General features: G+C 55.2%; 1 protein-coding gene across 2 annotated transcripts; it reads left to right on the forward strand.

Moving 5' to 3' along the window:
- Nucleotides 1-284: 284 nt before the first annotated feature.
- On the forward strand, nucleotides 285-16,830 carry LAS1L (LAS1 like ribosome biogenesis factor). Of its 2 annotated transcripts, none has more exons than XM_043973814.1 (13): nucleotides 285-1,010; nucleotides 4,728-4,853; nucleotides 5,237-5,306; nucleotides 6,090-6,171; nucleotides 6,753-6,992; nucleotides 7,135-7,181; nucleotides 7,743-7,852; nucleotides 8,362-8,447; nucleotides 8,696-8,902; nucleotides 9,402-9,549; nucleotides 9,921-10,342; nucleotides 10,805-10,958; nucleotides 13,712-16,830. In XM_043973814.1, the coding sequence occupies exons 1-13, from the start codon at nucleotides 331-333 to the stop codon at nucleotides 14,124-14,126; spliced, it is 2,787 nt and encodes a 928-aa protein (XP_043829749.1). In that variant the 5' UTR covers nucleotides 285-330; the 3' UTR covers nucleotides 14,127-16,830. The 2 variants fall into 2 exon arrangements, with proteins under 2 accessions (XP_043829749.1, XP_043829750.1); XM_043973815.1 differs by lacking the exon at nucleotides 13,712-16,830 and adding an exon at nucleotides 11,992-13,133.
- Nucleotides 16,831-19,489: the final 2,659 nt, after the last annotated feature.

Raw genomic sequence — 19,489 nt, forward strand, 5'->3', positions numbered from 1 at the left:
GCGGTTGCCCTGGGCCTCCCAGGTAGGCAAGCCGGCCTACCGAGGTCTCCCGGGCTGGGCGTGGGCGTGGGTGTAGGGGTGAGGGGGGTGTGATTCGAGGGCCGCGCTCCCGCCCCACCCCCTCCCCCAGCGGCCGCCATGCCCGGGCCGGGCGCGGGCGCCGTGTGCAAGGCCGGCTGCTTCGCCACGCGCTCGGGCGCCAAACCGCCGCGGCCGCCGCGGCGGCGGCGGCGCGCCCGCCTTCCTCACGTGCCCGCGCAGCAGCCCCAGGAGGCTTCCCTGGGGCCGCGGGAGCGGCGCCCAACTCGGAGGAGGGCGTGGCTCCGGCTGATGTGCTGCCATTGGTGGAGGCGTCTGCGTTGGCGGTGGCGAGTGCGGCTGCGGCTGGGGCAGGGGCGGAGCTTCGAGCCTGAGCCTGAGCCCGAGCCGCAGCCCGGGCCCAGCTCGGTTTGGACGCTGCGGAGGCAACAGCAGCTTCAGCAGCAGCAGCGGCAGCAGCAGCGACAGCAGCAGCGGCGGCTGCGATCGGCTCCGCGGAGGCGGAGCGTGCACGGGCAGATGCTCCTGCGAATGAGACGGGGTAGGCGGCGGCGGGGCGTGGCCCGGCCCGAGGCCTCGCTGCCCTGGACCGAGCGCGGCGTTGTTCCGCCATGGGTAAACCGCCTGCTGTCCGCTAGCGCCCTGGCGGGCATGCAGGAGGAGGGCGAGAGCTCCCAGGGCGGCGCGGCCCCCGTGCCCCTGTCCGAACTGGCGCAGCGCAAGAAGAAGAAGAAGAAGGAGGAGCAGCAGCCCGAGGCCGAGGCCCAGGCCGAGCCCGAGCCCGAGCCCCAGCCCGAGCCCACCCCGCCGCCCCAGCCCCCCAAGGCGGAAGCCGCTCAGGCGGCCAGCAACAGCAGCGTGGTGGCCTGGCGCAGCAAGGCCGAGTGGGAGCAGGTCATGGTCTACCTCTTCTGCTCCGATCACGACCTGCAGCGGCACGCGCTCAACCGAGTGTCGGCCTGGAAGAGCAGGTGAGAGAAGGGGGGGCGCGCCCCGGGCCGATCGGCCGGCTGGCAGGCGCAGGGGAGCCAGGCAGGCAGCCAGGTGGGGAGGTGGGGGGGGCGGGAAAGGCGGCCCGAGAGGGCCCCGGGGCCAGACAGGGCCGGACAGGGCTGGGTGGACTAGACGTGGGCGGGGACGTGCCGGGAGACCTCGATTTCCCCCCAACTGGGGCCCCTAGACCTGAGCCCCAAAGAGGAGACAAAGGAGCCCCCCCGCAGTCTCGGGGAGAACGGTTCCCTAAACCTCTGATCGGTCCCAGCCCGAGGACACACCCCCTTCTTTGTTAGAAGGGCTTGCCAACATCCCCAGTTACACACTGCATCCTGCATCCTTCCACCCTCGTCTGTCCCTAAACGAGCGATTCCAGCCTTCCCCCACTTTGATTTGCGCCCCCAGCCCCAATTCTGGCCGAGACCCTCAAAATGGGGACAAAGGAGGCCCCCAACCACAAAGATGGAGTGGTCCCATAAAGGTCTGATCGGCCCCGCCCCTTTTCTTTGTCCCATCCAAGCCATATTATAAATGTCCGCATCTGCAATGCGGCAATATGGGGACCGTACCCCGCATGCTCTGAAAGGAACATTGATGTCATCCTTGCCCAGACCCCCTCCTCCCTCCATCTGAGCTACTCCCCCTCCCACCTGGGCCTCGCCCCTATACTGCAGTCTAAGCCCGAACCCCCAAAGCAGAGACAAAGGAGCCCCCCCCCAACACCCAAGACTGCAGAGGGGCGAGGATGGCCTCTCAGATCTCTGATTGGTCACTGCCGGAGGTCCCGCCCCCATCTTTGTCCCACCAGGCTCATATTCATATTCTACAGGCTCTGTTAGCATCTGCAGTGCCGCAGTGGGCACCGTACCCCGCATGCTCCAAAAACAACCCTTATGTCATCCCTGCTCGAACCCCGCCCCCTTCCATCTGAGGTACTACCCCCTCCCCACTCTTCTCTCCGCCCACCTGTGCAGGCTCCTTGCCTCCAGACCCCAACACCCAAAGCAGAGACAAAGGACCCCATAAGTGTGTGATTGGACCTTGCCGGAGGGGCCGCCCACTTCTTTGTCCCACCCGGCCCATGTTATAGATGGGCCCTGCCAACCACTGCAATGCGGACCGTACCCGCATGCTCCAAAAGGAACCTTGATGTCATCCTTGCCCAGACCCCTCCCCTCTCCTCCATCTGAGCTACTCCCCCCTCCCCACTGACTTCCCTCCTCCCTCCTCCCACTTGGTCCATAGCCTTTCCCCTAGACTGCAGTATAAGCCTGAGCTCTCCCAAGCCATCACAGACAAAGAATCCCCCCTCCTCACAACAGGTGGGGATGGTTTGAATGGCTCCTTAAATCCCTGATTGGTTCCTACCCTAGGGCCCCCCTCCTCCTATCTCCTACCCACCCTGCATCTGCAATGCAGCAACAGGCATGGTTCATTGCCCCACCCCCTCATCCCTTGCAAAGCAATCTATGTAATCCCTGCCGAGTCTCCAAACCCCAATCTGAGCTGCTCCCCACCTACCCCCTTCTAGTATTAATCAATAAATGTTTCGCTGCTGTGGAACTACAGCTGGGGGAGAGCCAGCAAGCCCCTACCCCCCATTTTGCAGAAGAGGGAAAAACAGACCCAGGGAGGGGGAAGGACTCGTTCCAGGTTACACACAGCATCCTAGCTATAGAGTTGAAAGAGATCTCAGAGGCCAATTGGTCCAACCCCCTTTTCTCCCATTTTACATTTCTGGAAACTGAGGCCACAAAGAGGTACAGTAATTGGCCCCAGGTCACACAAAGGACTTAGAGGTGGAAGAGACCTCGGATGCCATCAAGTCAATCAATCAATAAACATAAATTAAGCTCTTGCTATGTGCCAAGCATGCAAATGCAAATAAGAACAAAGCGGGTCTCTCTCCTAAAGGAAAGACAACACACTGAAAGGAAGCCAAAGCGGGTGGGGGATCGCAGAAAGGACGATGGAGGGGCCAACCAAGCCCCAGAGCAGTAGGGTTGGGGAGGAGACCCCAGTGCAGAATCGACTTGCCTGAGGCCAGCCATAGAAGTCATGAGAAAGAGGTTGGCATTAGAACCTATGTCTTCTTTGTCCACATTTTTAAAGACAAAACCAAAACAGGCTCTGAGCCCCAACGAAGCAGGTTCCCAGAATTATCTAGAATCAAGAGGGCGTCCCAGAAGTCCTAGTGCTGTTGTAAGCCAGCAAAGCTTTCTGAAGTAAGATGTCGGGGACACTCAGGATCTGCAGAAAATAGCTCACATTTATGTGGTTTCCAAAGCTCTTTACAAGCATCTCGTTAAGAGCTATGGATGGGGAAACTGAGGCTCAGAGCGGTTGAGACTTGCTAAGGATCAGGCAGCAGAATCTGAATCCTGCCTCAAGAGCCAGCTCTGTTCCCCACCACACTCCTAACAGCTGGAGAAGCAGCTGAGGATCGTATAACGGGAGGGCAGCGTGGTACAGTGGAGAGAGACCTCCACTTGGTGCTCGCCATTTGTACCCTTTCCAGTTTCCCAGCTCTGGTCTCAGTGGCCATTGGGATATCACAGCCTGGGCTGCTGGGGTGCAGTTTGGGGGCTAGTTTGACCAGGGACAGAGCTGTGTGAGGAACAACCTTCAGAGAGGTCCTTAAAGACGGGCTGAGCTGCTTGGGACCTTAGAAACGGCAGGGGCCCAGCTCCCTTGATTTACAAAGCAGAATTGATGGAGAAGCACTTCATAATGGCTCCTCAGAGGCCCCCAAAGGGGCAGTCACTGGCCCAAAGTCCCAGGGCTCTTGGCTATTGTGAGGTGTGAATGGGAAGGAAACCATCCTTCCCTGTGCCCATCTGCAAAGGCCCCCTCCTTTCTCCCTCCTCCCTTCTCTCCCTCCCTTTTCCCCCTCCCTTCTTCCCTCTCTTCTCCCTCCTTCCCTCTCCCCTTCCCTTCTCCCCCTTCCCTTCTCCATTCTCCCTCCTTTCTTCTCCCCCTCCCTTCTCCCTCTTCTTCTCTCCCCCTCCCTTCTCTCTCTTTCCTTCTCCCCCTCCCTTTTCCATTCTCCCTCCTTTCTTCTCCCCCTCCCTTCTCCCTCTTCTCTCCCCCTCCCTTCTCCCTCTTCTCCTCTCCCCCTCCCTTCTCCCTCCTTTCCCCCTCCCTTCTCCCTCCTCTCCGCCTCCCTTTTCCATTCTCCCTCCTTTCCTCTCCCCCTCCCTTCTCCCTCCTTTCCCCCTCCCTTCTCCCTCTTCTCCCCCTCCCTTCTCCTTCCTCCCTTCTCCCCCTCCCTTTTCCATTCTCCTTCCTTTCCTCTCTTTTCTTCCTCCTTCCCTTTCCCCCTCCCTTTTCCATTCTCCCTCCTTTCCTCTCCTCCCTCCTCCCTCTTCCCCCTCCCCTCTCCCTCCTCCCCTCTCCCCCTCCCTTCTCCCTCCTTTCCTCTCCCTCTTCCACCCCCACATTTGTTCTTTCTCTCTGCTCTAATCCCTGCTCTGAGACTGAGGTTGCTAGGCAACCAGGGGTTGCTAGGCAACCAAGCATCAGTGCTTCTGTGAGATCTCCCCTCTCTGGCTCCCCTTCTGGAGAGCAGGGACAATTCCCTCTATTTCCTTTGAAGGGGATTTAGGGAGGGGGGAGGAGGCCCACTGAGTTTTCTTTGTCATGAGCACCCTTGAGTGGGGCATGGGGGGCTGCTCTCATGGCTTCTCCTCCTTTAGGTGCAGCAACAACCTCCCCCTGGCGGTGGCTTGCACAACAGACCTGGTGCTTTGCAAACTCCTTGATGGAACCTCAGCCTTGGGCTCCCAGGAGCTTGTGCTTCTCTATGGGATGGCCTTGGTCAGGTAAGCCTGGGCGGGTGGGGATTGGTAGGAGGCAGGGCTACCTCAAGGCTTGGAAGCCCCAACTGCCTGCATTGCCTTGGCTGAGTCACTCCCCCTCCAGCATATCATCTCGTCATCCTCTCTCGCTCACCTTTAGCTCCTTCCCTGTTGCTGATGGTCCCCCAAGGTCCCCCCTGTTGGGGAGCTCACCTTCTAGTACAGAAGAGGCCCAGATCTTCTTGGGGCCCAGCCTGCCTCGTCCAGATTAATCCCCTCCACCCTGGTGTAGGCCACCCGTCATTGAGCTTTGCAGTTGCCACCTGGGCCATGGAAGGAGCCTGAGGAATGAGCCGGCCCCTCTCCAAGCCATCAGAGGTCTAACCATGGCATTCCCTCCTCCCCAGGTTTGTGAATCTTATCACTGAGCCCAAGCAGAAGATCATCAACGTTCCCTTGAGACGCTTGGCCCACGAGGTAGGTGCTGTGCCCCAGCCCGCCCACCACCCACCACAACCTGAGCTGAGGGGGGGGGGAGGCAGAAAAACCAAGGACAAGAAGGGAGGAAGGATCATAGAGGCTGCTCATCGAACCCTGCCCTTAGAGAAAGAGCCCCTTCTGCAAGCTCCTTGAGGGGGGCAGGGTCATCCTGTCCCTTTGTGAAGCCTCCTTTATAGTCAGAAACAGTTCTTACTGCTTGGGACTTGCTCCTGATGAACCAAAACTTACCTCCCTGTAACTTAACCTTCTCCCCTTCCCCTATCCTGCTGCTCTGGGTGCAAGAATCCGAGCACACGTGGGGCAAGATTGCAGATCATTCCTGGTGAACTATGTAAACAAGCCTGGCGAGGACCCAGGAGTCCCAGCCTCCAGTGCAGCCTTCTCACCCACCCTATAATATTCTTGGCTCAGGGGAAGAAGTGAGGCTTCTTTTGCTTGGTTTCGCCAGCAAGAGGGGGCAAAGGGAAGAGGAAGGTGAGGCGTCAGAAGGGTGTCACATCCCCATCTGACAAGTTTTTCACCCAGTAGTGTTTGAACAGGTGGGCAATGCCTCCAGGACAAAGTAGTGCCCGTGTACGGGTGGGCCTGGGCAGGCACAGGGTCTCCCCGTGAGGACTCCAAGGGGGTTGGTGAAGGAAGGTACTTTAGTCCCTGTGGGGAAGGTGTGCATCTGCGCCTTTCTCCCCTGCTCAACCTCCTCCTTCCCCCATCCCTTTCTCCTTCCTTTCCCTCATCTCTTCTCTGCTCTCCCTCCCTCAGATGCACATCCCAGAGTGGGTCGTGAACCTTCGCCACAATCTGACTCACAGGAATCTGCCCAGGCTGAATACCTGCCGCCGAGGTAACGTTCCCCCTTCCTGGCTTTGGAACGAGGGGTGGAATCGGGTCTCCTTGCTCCTCTTTGAAGGATGCTCATTTCTTTTTTTTTTTTTTTTTTTTTTTTTTTTGCGGGGCAGTGGGGCTTAAGTGACTTGCCCAGGGTCGCACAGCTAGTAAGTGTCAAGTGTTTGAGGCCAGATTTGAACTCAGGTCCTCCTGAATCCAGGGCCGGTGCTTTATCCTCTGTGCCACCTAGCTGCCCTGATTTAATCATTTTTAAATTTTTTTGGTGAGGCAATTGGGGTTAAGTGACTTGCCCAGGGTCACACAGCTAGTAAGTGTCAAGTGTCTGAGGCCAGATTTGAACTCAGGTCCTCCTGAATCCAGGGCCGGTGCTCTATCCACTGTGCCACCTAGCTGCCCCCAGAGGATGCTCATTTCTGGAGAAGAGAAAACCTCAGCACTTTTTTGGAGGAACAGGGCTTGGGAGAACACCTACTGTAATGGTTTCTCCTTGCTTGCCTTGGGCTTCAGAGCCTAGGTGGCTGCAGCCCTACGGTCCCAGGCGGGACCCAGTGAGTCAGTGCCTTCTCCTGCTTCCAGGCTGTGAATTCGTCTTAGAGTGGCTCCGTCGCACCTATTGGTGCCGCCAGTTGGGGAGTAACTTGGGCGAGCCCTGGGATGCACGGGCGCGTATCCGGGAGATAGAGATGGGGCAGGACGAAGAAGATGGCGAAGTGGAGGAGGTGGAAGAGGTGGAAGAGGTGGAAGAGGTGGAGGATGAACAGCCCACCCAGGAGGAAGTGCTTTCTGAAGAGGCTCAGAGAGAGAAAGACATGCGAGGTACAGCTCCTGGGGGGGTGGCGCATGAGGGGGCTCCAAAGCCAAAGCCATTGGCAGGAGCCGGCACTGGCACTTGTGCAGATGAGAGAAGGGCCGCTCTGGGCACTGGTAGTCAGACCTTTGGTCATTTTTCTTTCTCTAGAAAAAATCCGGAAACTGCTGGTGTCCTATGGAGAACAACAATTTAAGGTAAATAGACCTGGGTCCCCGAGGAGGGAGCCGGCAGAAGGACAGAGGAGCCCGGTGCAGTCGGATCATTGCCAATGCATGGAAAGACCTAGACGGTGGGAGCCCCCCAATTCCCGGGGTGCTGTGCACAGTTGGTGTAGGACAGCCCAAGCTCTCGTGGTCACAGAGCCATGGGGGATGGCCTCAGGGTGGCCTGGGAGTTGGTGAGCATAGACTGTTAGCGCTGGAGGGCTCTGAGCACACTGGGGGCCTTTGAGGGGCCATCTCCTTGGGGTACAACTTTTCCCACTGACTCCTGCAGTGGCCTACACTGCACACAGAGGAGCACTGCCTGCCTCCTTTCCAAAGGGGAGGGCTTCTGGCTATTTTCACATGCTCAGAAGGCCTAACTAAAGCAGTGGGTGAGTGCCAGTGGTCAGGTGCTGTCCCATCCCCGAGGCAGGCAGCCTGTAGACCAAACACTTCCTATGTGGGCTCCAGCTCTTAGCGGGTAGGCCTACAGCTCAGCCTTCAGGTCTCACCCCCTGGCAGATCCCTGAACGGGGCCTTCTCTGCCAACAGGTGCTCCGCCGTTCCAGGCAGCTGCCCAAAACCATGAAACTGTGGACCAAGGCCACCCGCGAGGTGGAGCGGCTGGTGGGCCGCCTGAAGAAGCTGTCTAAGGAGAATCGGTAAGGGGGAGTCAGGTAGCAGAGGCAAGGACTTGGGTGTGCATCCTGGATGCTTTGGTACTTCTTCCCTAGTTGACTTTGCCCTCCCTAGGCCTATTTCCTCCTCAGGAAATTGAAGAGGTTAAAGCCTTGACACTTAGTAGCAGAGGGATCTGAGCACATGACTCCACCTCTCTGAGGCCCAAGTTTCTTTCTTTACTGGGAGTAAGGAAACTCACCCCAGAGGCAAGGGGCTGCCGCCCTTTGCCCTTAGGCTCAGGGACCCTGCTGGCTGCAGGAGTCAGAGCCAGAGCCTATGGAGAACAGGATTGAGAAGAATCTCAGGGTCCTAGAAGGGTCCTCCCAAGACGCTCAAGTCCACTGCCTTCGTTTTATGGTGGCGGGGGGGAGGAATACTGAGGCTCAAGAGGAGAGGTGGAATCAAGAAGCTGTGTGGCCTTGGGCTGCAGAGGCGCCCTCAGCCTGCTCCCCCCAAGGTTGGCGAGCCTGGTCTTTTTCTCCTGTTGCAGAGCCTATATGGTGGACACCCTGCTTGATGAAGGCTTCCTAATCCCTACTGCTGAACAACTGGAAGCTCTGAAGATCCAGCCAACAGGTGCGGGCTTATGGGTGACATAATGGTTTCAGCACCCCCTCTGCCAGCCCTGGCCAGTGCCACATTGCCTTGGGCACCACCATACTGGGATCTGCCACTGGCCAGCAGGGCCCAGGCCCTTCTGAGTGTCCACAGGACCCAGTGGAGGCTTGGCCCAAGGCCCATTGTGGGGGGGCTTGGGGCCCGGGGCCATTGGGCCTTCTGCTGACCTGCGTCTGTTTCTCTCGTTCCTCCTTCGCACCCAGTAGAAGTCTCAAACCTGGTGAACCTGCTGATGCCAAGGTCCTTTTCAAGCTTCTGGCAGCCCCTCCTCAAGGGCCTGCAGTCCCAGCCTTTCATTCAGGCCATTCTGGAGAAGATGCTGAGAAGCCTTCCCGAATGTGGGGACACTGGGATCCGGCCAGCCTACCTGATCAGCTGGATCAATGAGCTTGTGGTGGTCTATACCTCGACTGGTGAGGGATGGGGGCTGGCCCTGGCCACCTCTTCTCTGCTCTCTCCCCCTCTCTCCTCATGTCCTCTGCCCTGCTTCCTAAGCAGATGCCCTAGGGTGTGGCAGGGAGAACACCCCGCTCCCCTTGCTGGGACATCCACTGATCCCCTCCCTCCCCCATGTGACAGAGTCCCCTGACATATACCTGGACTGAGGTTGGCACTGAGGGAGTTGCTGAGGTGAGACAGGAAGGAAGGGCACAGGGTGATGAGGAACAAGATCCAGATAGGTCCCTTTGATGAAAGTAGAGGAAAACACTAAGTGCAGTGTGAGGTTTGGGCAGGAAGGTTGTTGGCGACCGAGGGGTTCTCTTAACCCCAGGCTGTTTCACCCACTTGGGCTCTTCCCTCAGACAGAAGAGCTTTGGGGCTAAGGATTCTGGGGTTTGTCCTGCAAGCCTTCGGGGGGGGGTGCTTGGACAGTGGGGTGGGGTGGGCACCAGGATCTCTCTTTCTTCTCAGGGCCCTGCCAGAGGCGCCTCACTGCTGGCCAGAGGTCAGTCCGGAAGAGCTGGAAGATGGGACCCCGCAAATTCATCCTGAATTGGTCCCAGCTGCTTGATGTCACTCTTGATGCCGCCTGCTGGGCCAGTCCCCACCTCCTCCAATTGTAAGCCCCAAATGGGGTCAGATGAGATTGGCTTGGGGTGGCCACCAGAAGAGTCCTGCCCAATCGATGAGCTCTTAGCCTCCCTTCCCAGGGACCTGAGACTTACACAAGCTGAAGTCTAGAAAGAGACAATGACTTGTCCAAGCTCAAACAGACTCAGTTTTAGGGCCACCAAGTCCAACTCCCAGTTGTGGCACCTTGATTTGCCCTGACCCAGGGCTTTGGCCTTCCTTCCTTTAAAAATGTCTATTGGATGAGGGGCCCCAAGGGAGGCAGGATGCCAAGGGTCTGATGTGGCCAGATGGCTGGGGCAGGGAGGCCACGGGTTAGCTGCCGCCTGACTCCCTTTGTCTCCCCAACCTTTTGCCCAGGGTCCTCAAGGCCATGGAGCCTCAGCTGCCTCTGGACTCGCAGGAGAAGCTCATCTGTCTCTGCACCATCTACACCCAGGGTGGGAACCCAATGTCTAGCGCGAAGCCCTACGAAGGGACCTCCTCCATGGACAGGCCTGTCTATACCCTGGAAAACCTTCAGTGGCAGATGAAGCGGGCTCTAAAAGAGAAGAAGAAGAGCCGCAAAGCTGGGGAAGCCGACGACGATGATGATGACGACGATGACGACGAGGAGGAAGAGCAGCAGCAGCAGGAGGAGACCGAGTCAGAAGATTCCTCCGAACCTGAAGTGATGGAAGTGGACCCGCAGCCAGTGAAGGAGGTCTTGCTGAAGGAGACTCCGGAGATGCTGGCGCAGAAGCAGGCCGGCTTGGAGGGCTCTCCATGGCAGCTGTGCTTAGGTAAGGGCCCAGACCTGGCCCCTGGAGAGGGGGACCCCATGGGCTGGGCGGGCAGGTGCCTCTGGTAGTCTCAGAAGCACGCCGAATTACCCAGTGAGAGTCGGAGGGGGGCCGGCTCCCCCATACTGTAGAGAAAAGTGCTGTCGCCCACCCCTCTCCCTCCCCTATCCCCGAGGCACAGCCGCACTCACACACTCACACTCCTGCTCCTTGGCTCCCCAGGCTTATGATTCTGTGTGGGCCCTCAGGGCTTCTGGGGGGTTCGACAGCCAGACATCCAGTGGTAGCTGCTGGCCTCAGGGGGAGAGGCCTTACTGAGATGGGCCAGAGGGCGCAGGAAATGACACCTTGCTCTGGCCAAGGTACCTCTCCTGGCTAGGCCTCAGTTTCCCAGTCTGTAAAATGGAGGGCTTGGCTTCCAGGCTCCTTCCTAGTGCTAGCTCTCTAATCCCTCTGGTCCAGATGACATAAACTGGAGCGAATTACCCCTGGGCAAGATTCCAGGCCAGACTGATGACCCTGATGAGCTGATGGTGGATAACTACACCCTGATATCTGTGCTGGATCAGCCTGTGATCCGCGAGCTGGATGATGAGCCTCATTCATCCTCATTTGGGTGAGTATCTCTGCCCTGTCCCCCTTCCTCTTCTGGTAGGTACAGCCAGCTAGAGAGCCATCCTCCTCCCCTAGGAAAAATCCCTTGGGAAACAGCCTCCCCCATCCCCAACCCCACCCCCGCCCAGGCATCCAGGAGCTGGGGGAACAGCCCCGCCCTCAGGGGAGGTTTTTTGGGCAGAGGAGCAAGGAGGAGCCATGGTCAGGCTGGGCCCCATTTGCTGCTCTTCAAGCCCCTTGGCACAGGCCCGTCCAGCTCCAGAACTCAGGCTTGGCTTTTCTTATGTTCTGTGGGTGCCTTTTGTTCTGATGCCACAGACATTTCTCAGTATGTCCTTCTTCCTCCCCACACACCTCCCCTCCCGTGCCCCCCCATCCCCACTGAACAGAAAAATAGTTAAGTTAGTCTAATTGACAGAGCAGCATATGCCACATCCCTTCCCCTCAGCCCCCACCTCTACCGAGAAGAGGAAAGTATGTTTTCTCATTTGTTCTCTTGGACCAAGATTGTTCATGACAGGCGGGTAAAGCTTGGCTACCCGCTTAGCACTTTGATTGACCTTGTTGGAGGCAGAGTCAGTGTGGCCTAAGAGAGCTGGAAGCCCTGGGTTCAGGTCTCACCTCTTGATACATCCTGCTTGTGGGCAAGTAACTTAACCTCTGATAGCTCTCTCTGAGGCTAAGTTGCAGAGTAGGAGCCAACTTGCATTGGTGGAGGGACTTTGCCAGGTCAAGTCCCAGGCCTTATTGCTATCTTGGTCATATTTTGATCGTCTCCCCACTGGAGCTTTCTTCTCAGATAACTCTTCCCAAAGTCCTCTGCTATTTGGCGTCTCTTGGGTCACATAGTTGGATGCCCTGGGAGACTTGGGGGAGTCTCTGGCCAAGGTACCTCTCCTGGGAGGCCTAGGAGCCGGGCAGCCAGGCTCGGCCTGAAGGCCTCCAATGAGGCCACTTTGGGACGGCTCTAATTGGGTTGGGTCTGGCCCTCGCTCCACCGTACCCTAAGCTTGAAGCGTCTGTTCTCTCCCCAGTTCCCTGGACCTGAGAATCCCCAACATGGAAGGCCCACTGTGGACCCAGAATGAGCTACATAGCCTCAAAGGCAACATCCAGTTGTTCTAACCTCAGGGTGGGAAGGGTGCCCCTCCCCCTCTGTGCAGACACTCCCCCTCCCCCACAAGCACTGGAAACCAAGGTGCCCACCCCAGTTGACTTGGATTAGTGTTGGTTGTATTTTTTTTTTTTTGAGAAGAAAAACCCTGTTCCCTTTGCTCTGCAACACAGGCCTGTTGGCCTGTGCTCCTCCCAGAGCTGGCCTGGGTTGGGGGCCTGGAAAGGACCCCCTGCTCAGGAATCCCCTCTGCAGCAGCGCCCCTGATAAGTAGTCATCCCACTTCGACCGGAGGGCTTCCCCTGCTGGGGCCCATGCCAGCTGTGGAGCCCAATTCTGCCTCTGCCACTTGGCCAGTGCTCCTGGTCCTGCCCTCTGGGACCCAGCAGACAGCTCATCAGCATCTTGAGCGTGCTCCCTGGTACCTTCTCCTAACTTTAAGGAAGGGGCCTTAGCGTCTCCAGGCCTTTGCCACCGTGGCCCCCACTAGTCAATGCTGACGCCCCAGCAGGGCACTGACAGTCGAGCTGGCTTCCATCTCTTTCGTCTTCTCTGCTTCCCAGAGAAGGGCCTACTCTTGGCCACCACACTGCCCAGCGCCAGCCAAGCAGAAGGGGCCCCTTACTTAGTCTTATGTCCCGTGGCCCCTTGGACCAAGGTCCTCAGGAACAGTGCTGCAAAAGGGATTCCTAGGCCCCCCCTCCCCCAGTGCTTTTCCCAGGACCTTGTAGGGTCTTCTGCTTCCGTCCCCAAGTTTAGATCCCTAAGTTAGAAGCTATCCCTAAGGCTTGACTTTGACTGTTCCCCCTGCCCCAGTACTGTGTTACCAGTAGATACCCTCCCTTTAGAGTCCCAAGGCATGGCATGCAGCCGAGGAGAAAAGCACACCCCTGTTCTCACTCACACTTCCAAGGTGGTGAGAATAGGCCGGTGGAGGAGGTGCCCCACCAGCATTTTTCTCCTATGTGGGATTTATTAATATCATTGGAACTAATATAGGGGCTCCTTCAAAATTCTCTCCTTTGTTCACTTCCATTGAATAAAACTTAAATGTGACGTGTGTTTGCTTGCAAGTGTCTGGTTACTGGGGGGTGGGGTGGGGGGAGCAACTGTTTGCCCAGGTTTCTTGGGTGGGGGCTCTGAGCCAAGAGAAGTGAAAAGAGCTGAGGAAACCTTGTGTCAGACTCACCAGACTCAGAAAGAGTAACACTGGCCTCTAAGCCACCTCCTCCTCCTCTTCCTCCTCCTCTTCCTCCTCCCCTTCCTCCTCCCAGCTCTGACGCTGGTGTGTTCAGGGCACCTTCCCACCACCTCTGACGCTGGTGTGTTCAGGGCACCTTCCCACCACCTCTGACGCTGGTGTGTTCAGGGCACCTTCCCACCTCTGACTTGGTCTTCTGAAGTCTCCCGGTCCTGGCATTCTGCCTTCAGTTGTTTTGGTGAAGCAGGAGGCAAGCTCCCCAGCTGAGGTTGGAAATGCTTTTGGAGACTTGAGGGTTGCAAAGGTTTGAAGTAGTTCGTGTATTGAATCTTTCAGGGAGGTGTAGAAGGATTGCCTTGCCACAGTGAGGGCCCAGTTGAGATTCTGTAACAAATTTGTGGATGACCCAGTCAACACAGTTTTGTGATTTTCTCAGCAGCATGGGAATAAAAGCAGAGTCGGCAGATGGTGGGAGTAATCCAAGTTTGGGGTTTGGCAAGACATCAGAGGTGGGACAAGAAACACCCCTTTCCACCATGCCGGTTCTCCAGTCAAAGAGAGAGGTGAAACGCACTTCCGTCGTGATCCGGTGTCCTGACCTTGGGGCATGGGGAGAAAACACCATTTCATCAACCCAGGTCTCCTGCCTCCCAGTGGAAGAGGATCCAGAAGACGATCCTGATGTCATCATTGAGCGCCATATTCCTCCTCCTCCCAGGGTGGAGGGCCAATCTATCCGCGTGCCCGTGATTGTGAACCCCCGCAAAGTGTTCAAGCGGTCTCACCATCCCCACTCTGCTCCCACATTCATTTTCCCTCCAGTCCAGTCCTATTCCTATGATGACGTGCTCTAAAGCTGCCCAGCTTTAGAGAGCCCACTGTGCTCTCTGCAATGCCTGTTCGCTAGGCGGCAAACTTGCTTTTGTCTTTGATTGTTTCTTTTTGCGCTCTTTCCATTTCCTGCCTCTCTCCCTCCCAACAACACAGCCTCCCTGGCACTAGATGCACTTTCATTCCCCCAATTCACTGGTCAAGGCAAGAGAGTTGGGATACCCCTCGCTCTCCGTGGCCACTTCCAGACTCATTCTCTACCTCCACCTCTCAGTAATCTCCCCTCCTCTGAACTCCACTCAGTCCATCGCCACCAACCCATGAAAATTCTGGTAGCTGTTGCCTACTGATCTCTACTCACTCCTTCTTCATGGATGAGCTTGGGGCCTGGCTCACAGTCTTGCTCTCCTCCCTGACTCCTGTCCTCGTATTAGGGGACTTCAACATAGACAGAAAGACTCCCTCAAACAGCTTAACCTCCTGGTCCCTCAACTTACTCATTTCCCATGGCCTCCACCTCCACTTCACCTTAGCCACACATACAGAGATGGCCACACCCTTGTTCTTGCCATTACCCACAAGTGCACACCTTCCATGCTCATGAAATCCCCTTATTGGATCACCATCTACTGTCATTCCACCTCTCCCTCTGTCTCAGAGCCCCACATCCTATTCATTCATTCATTCATTCATTCATTCATTCATTCATTCATTCATACTGTGACCTCTGATCAACCCCTTTACTCCTTCCCAGGCCATCACCTCTGTACTCCCCACACTTCTCCCTTCCCCATCTTGACCCTTTGGTGAACCAGTTCCCCTCTACACTGCCCTTTTACCCAGAATCCCTTGCCCCTTCTATAGCCGATCTTGCACCACTAAGCCTCAGCCTTGAATCGCTCCCACCATCTGCTGCCTTTACTCCTACACGTGCTGCTGAAAAAAGGTGGAGAAAACTGTGCTGACTGGGTCCACTACAGATTTGTTACCTGACCTCAGTTGGACCCTCACCAATACTAGGCGATCCTCTCCCACTTCCCTAAAGGATCCACTCTCCCACCCTCCACAGCCGCCCTTCCAAACCTTTTCCTCCCACCTCCCACCTCCTGTAGCCCCTCCTCTCCCCTCCCCTCCTCTCCCTCCCCAACTCTCAGCTTTGCCTCATATTTTCCTGGAAAATTTGAGGTCATTTGCAGTGAGATCCCTGTTCTTCCCTCTCCCTTATCTCCTATCACTCAGATGCCTTCTGCCACTATCTTCTACTTCACTCATGTCTCACATCATGAGGTGGCCCTAATCTTTGCCAAAGCAAAGCCTTCTACGTGCCCAAGTGATCCCGCTCCATCTCATCTCTTCTATCATCTCCACTCTCCTTATGTGCACTGGCTCCTTCCTTACCACCTCCAAACATGCCCATGTCACCCTCATCCTCAACAAGCACTCATTGGATCCATCCATCCCTGCTCACTCACCCCACACCTCTCCTCCCTTCTGTGGCCAAACTCCCCGAGAAGGCTGTCTACAATAGGTGCCTCCACTCTCTCCCCCTCTCACTCTCTTCTGAACTCTCTACAGTCTCTGGCTTCTGACCTCATCATTCATCCAAAACTGCTCTCTCCAAAGTTACCAGTGATCTCTTAACTGCCCAATCCAATGGCCTTTTCTCAATCATCATTCTTGCCCTCTCCATAGCCTTTGACACTGGCAATCGCTGCCTTCTCTCTAGGTTCTCAGGCTACTGCCCTCTCCTGGGTCCATTCCTTCTCTCGCCTTTGCTGGATCCTCACCCAGGTTACCCCTCACTGTGGGTGTCTCCCCAAAGCTCTGTCCTGGGCCCTCTTGTTCCATTCTCCAATTTTGCTGTAGGTGATAATCTTCTCCCAGCACCCATGGATTCAATTAGCATCTCTATGCTGATGCTTCTCAGTTCTCCTCATCCAACCTTAACGTAACTCTGCTGACCTCCAGTCTCCCATCTCCAATTGCCTATTGGACATCTAGAACTGGATTTCCCATTAGACATCTTAAACTCAACATGCCCCCAAATGAACTTGGTATCTCCCCTCCCTCCCCGCTGCAACTCCTCCTGCCTCTCCTGTTACCGTTGAGGGCACCGCCATCCTCCCAGTCACCACCCCGATGTCACCCTCCAAATTCTCACTCCTCCATTCCCAATCTGTTGCCATGGCCTCTCTATTTTACCTTGATCACATCTCCTGTATAGCCCCCTTCCTCTCCCATTTAGCCTCTGACACTGCCACCCCCTGATAAAGGCCCTTATCACCTCGCACCTGGACTCTTGCAGTAGCTTGCTGGTTGATCTTGCCCCTGTGTCCCCCGCTCCAGGCTGTCCTCAGCTGTCCAAGTGATTTTCCTAAAGCGTAGGTCTGGTCCCCAGTGAGTTGTCAAAGTGATTTTCTTGAAGTGTAAGTCTGACCCTGTCACCCCTTCCCTACTTAAAACTCCTGAGGCTCCCCTCCCTGTGACCTCCAAGATCAGATGTCAAATCCTCTGTTTGGTGTTGAAAGCCCTTCCCAACCTGCCTGCCCCAGCCTGATTCAACCCAAGATCCCCTTCTCCAAGAATCCTCCTCTGTCCCCATCTCCTATTTCTCTTGTATATAGCTTGTTTGTATGTAGTTGTTTGTATGTTGTCCCCTCGATTAGATTGTGAGCTTTTTGATGGCAGGTTCTGCCTCTTACCTTTCTTTGTATCCTCTATGCTTAGCACAGTATCCAGCACATAGTGGGCGCTTAATAAATGTGTATTGACTGGCTGACAAGGGGGCGAGGGATTTGATTGCAGACTTGAACCGGTTCACCAAAGGGCCAAGATGGGGAGGGGAGGAGAGTAGCCTGTGCCTGGGAAAGAACAAGATGACGACAACTCACGAGAATGGGTGTTGGCAGGATCAAAGGGACGGCCATCTTTGTGTGGAGCTGAGGTGGGGTGGAGGTGGAGGCCATGGGAAAGGAGCAAGTCGAGGAACAGGGAAGTCAGCGTGTTGGAGAGAGCTCTGTATGTTGGAATCCCCTACTATGAGAGTAGGAGTCAGGGAGGAGAGCAAAACTGTGAGCCAGGCCCTGAGCTCATCCAGGAAGGAAGGAGCATAGCCTGGAGGTTACAGGACAGCTCCCTGAATCTTGAAGTCCAGTTGGATCTGCATCAGTGGAGTTTCCACATGGATGAAATCACATGTTCAGGCCCAGCCCACCCAGAAAACCCAAGCCAACAACCCCAAACCATAGAAAGATGAGGTGTGATGAGAGGAGAGGTAAAGCAATTCCAGTAGGCTTCCTGGAGGTGCTGGACCTTGAACATTGGGGAGGCTATCAGTAAGCAGCTAAAGAACATCCCTGTGATTGAGACTGACCACCAAAATTTGTAAAACACAAAGTTTTAAAAATCAATGTTAAAATTTGTTTTTACATGTAATTTGAGACTGACTCCCAGTGTCAACTTGGGCATATCAGAGGCAGCTTAGTGAAATAGAGATGGCGCTTTAGCCCCTAGAGGTGGAAATCTTAGGTTCAATTCCTCCCTTGGATACTTACTGTCTATATGAACCTGGGCAAATCCCTTCCCTTCCCTTCCCTGGGCCTCTTTTTCCTCACCTGTAAAATGAGACTGTTGGTCTGAATGACTTGAGGTCTCTTCCAGAGGTTCACTTCCAGCTCTAAAGCAATCCTTTGGAGTCAGTTTGTGAATTGGAAAGTGTTAAAGAAAGGTGAGCTGCTATTGAGTGCCCACTAGGTGCCAGGCTACACTATAGGAGCTCTCAGAGATGAATGCCACACAATCCTTGTTCTCATACTTGTTTGCTATCACACCTGAAGAGCCTGTCACAGGATTTCTCCACTGGAATAGCCTTCGATGTATTTTCTAACTAAGAATCCCTCTCTCTTTTTTTTCTTTTTTGGTGAAGCAATTGGGATTAAGTGACTTGCCCAGGGTCACACAGCTAGTAAGTGTCAAGTGTCTGAGGTCAAATTTGAACTCAGGTCCTCCTGACTCCAGGGCCAGTATTTTATCCACTGTGCCACCTAGCTGCCCCAGAATCCCTCTCCTTTTTACAGAAAGGGAAACAAAGTCAGCTCATTTCACAGAGAGCAGGTATTCAAAGCTAAGAGTTCTTGCCCAAGTCCAGCTCAATCCTGGGTTGGTGGGGGTTTTTCTCCACTGTACTACCTCACCCAAGGGCCCTAGCTCCACTGGAGGGAGAAGCCTTGGCGCCCTCCTACCCCCTCCTCCCTTCTTCCTTTTCTTCCATGGGCATACTGGGAGAATAAAGGATGAAATAGATTCAGGCAGGCAGCCCAAGCTGAGCCCCCAGGGCTGACAAAAACAGCCAATTCTTTGAAGGGACCACAAAGCTTCTGCAGCTCGACCTTCTATGTGTCTGGGCCCAAAGGTTGCCATGGGAACACATCTCCAGGAAGAATGGAAGTCAGTTGGAAAAGATGTCTTGTATCCAAGGGTGACATGGCTGACACTGCTCTGCTCCACCCCCATCCGCTCCAATGGCTTGGGCACAGGAGAGCAGGCAGTTTTCCAGCAGCAAAGAAGAGGAAGAACAAGGAGCCTTTAGCCCTCCCTCACTGGCCCCTTTGGGACACAGGGCCTGGATTTGGGAGCCGGCTGGCCGGGGCAACAAGGACTATCCTTGGCCCCATTTACTCCCCGCTTTGGACAAGTTAAGCCCATGGAGCCCTTGTCAAGATCAGGTTTTTAAATGCACACAGTGAAATGCATAGGATTACAAAGGAAATGAATTATATTGAAAAAATGATTCAAATATTTTAAAATATTGTTAAAAACCAGAATGTTACAAATATAGAATCTTAGCTCTAAAGACACAGAGGACTTGTGACCTTGGGTAAGTGGTTTTTCACTTTCTGAGCTTCCATTTCTCTATTTGTAAATTGAGGGGGGGAGTTAGACTAGATCAGAGGTTTTGAATCTGGGTTTGGGAGCATTTTTTCTTTTCTTTTTCTTTTTTTTTGCAGGACAATTGGGGTTAAGTGACTTGCTCAAGGTCACACAGCTAGTAATTGTTGAGTGTCTGAGGCCAGATTTGAACTCAGGTTCTCCTGACCCCAGGGCCAGTGCTTACTTACTGCAGCGCCACCTAGCTGCTCCTTGGGAGCATTTTAAAAAATACATTATGGGGGCAGCTAGGTGGAGCAGTGGATAAAGCACTGGCCCTGGAGTCAGGAGTACCTGAGTTCAAATCCAACCTCAGACACTTAACACTTACCAGCTGTGTGACCCTGGGCAAGTCACTTAACCTCATTTGCCTCACTAAAAACAAAACCAAAAAAACCCCACCAAAAAATACATTATGTTGGGGGCAGCTAGGTGGCGCTGCAGTAAATAAAGCACTGGC

Source organism: Dromiciops gliroides, chromosome X (assembly GCF_019393635.1).
Source record: "Dromiciops gliroides isolate mDroGli1 chromosome X, mDroGli1.pri, whole genome shotgun sequence".
Lineage (NCBI taxonomy): Eukaryota > Metazoa > Chordata > Mammalia > Microbiotheria > Microbiotheriidae > Dromiciops > Dromiciops gliroides.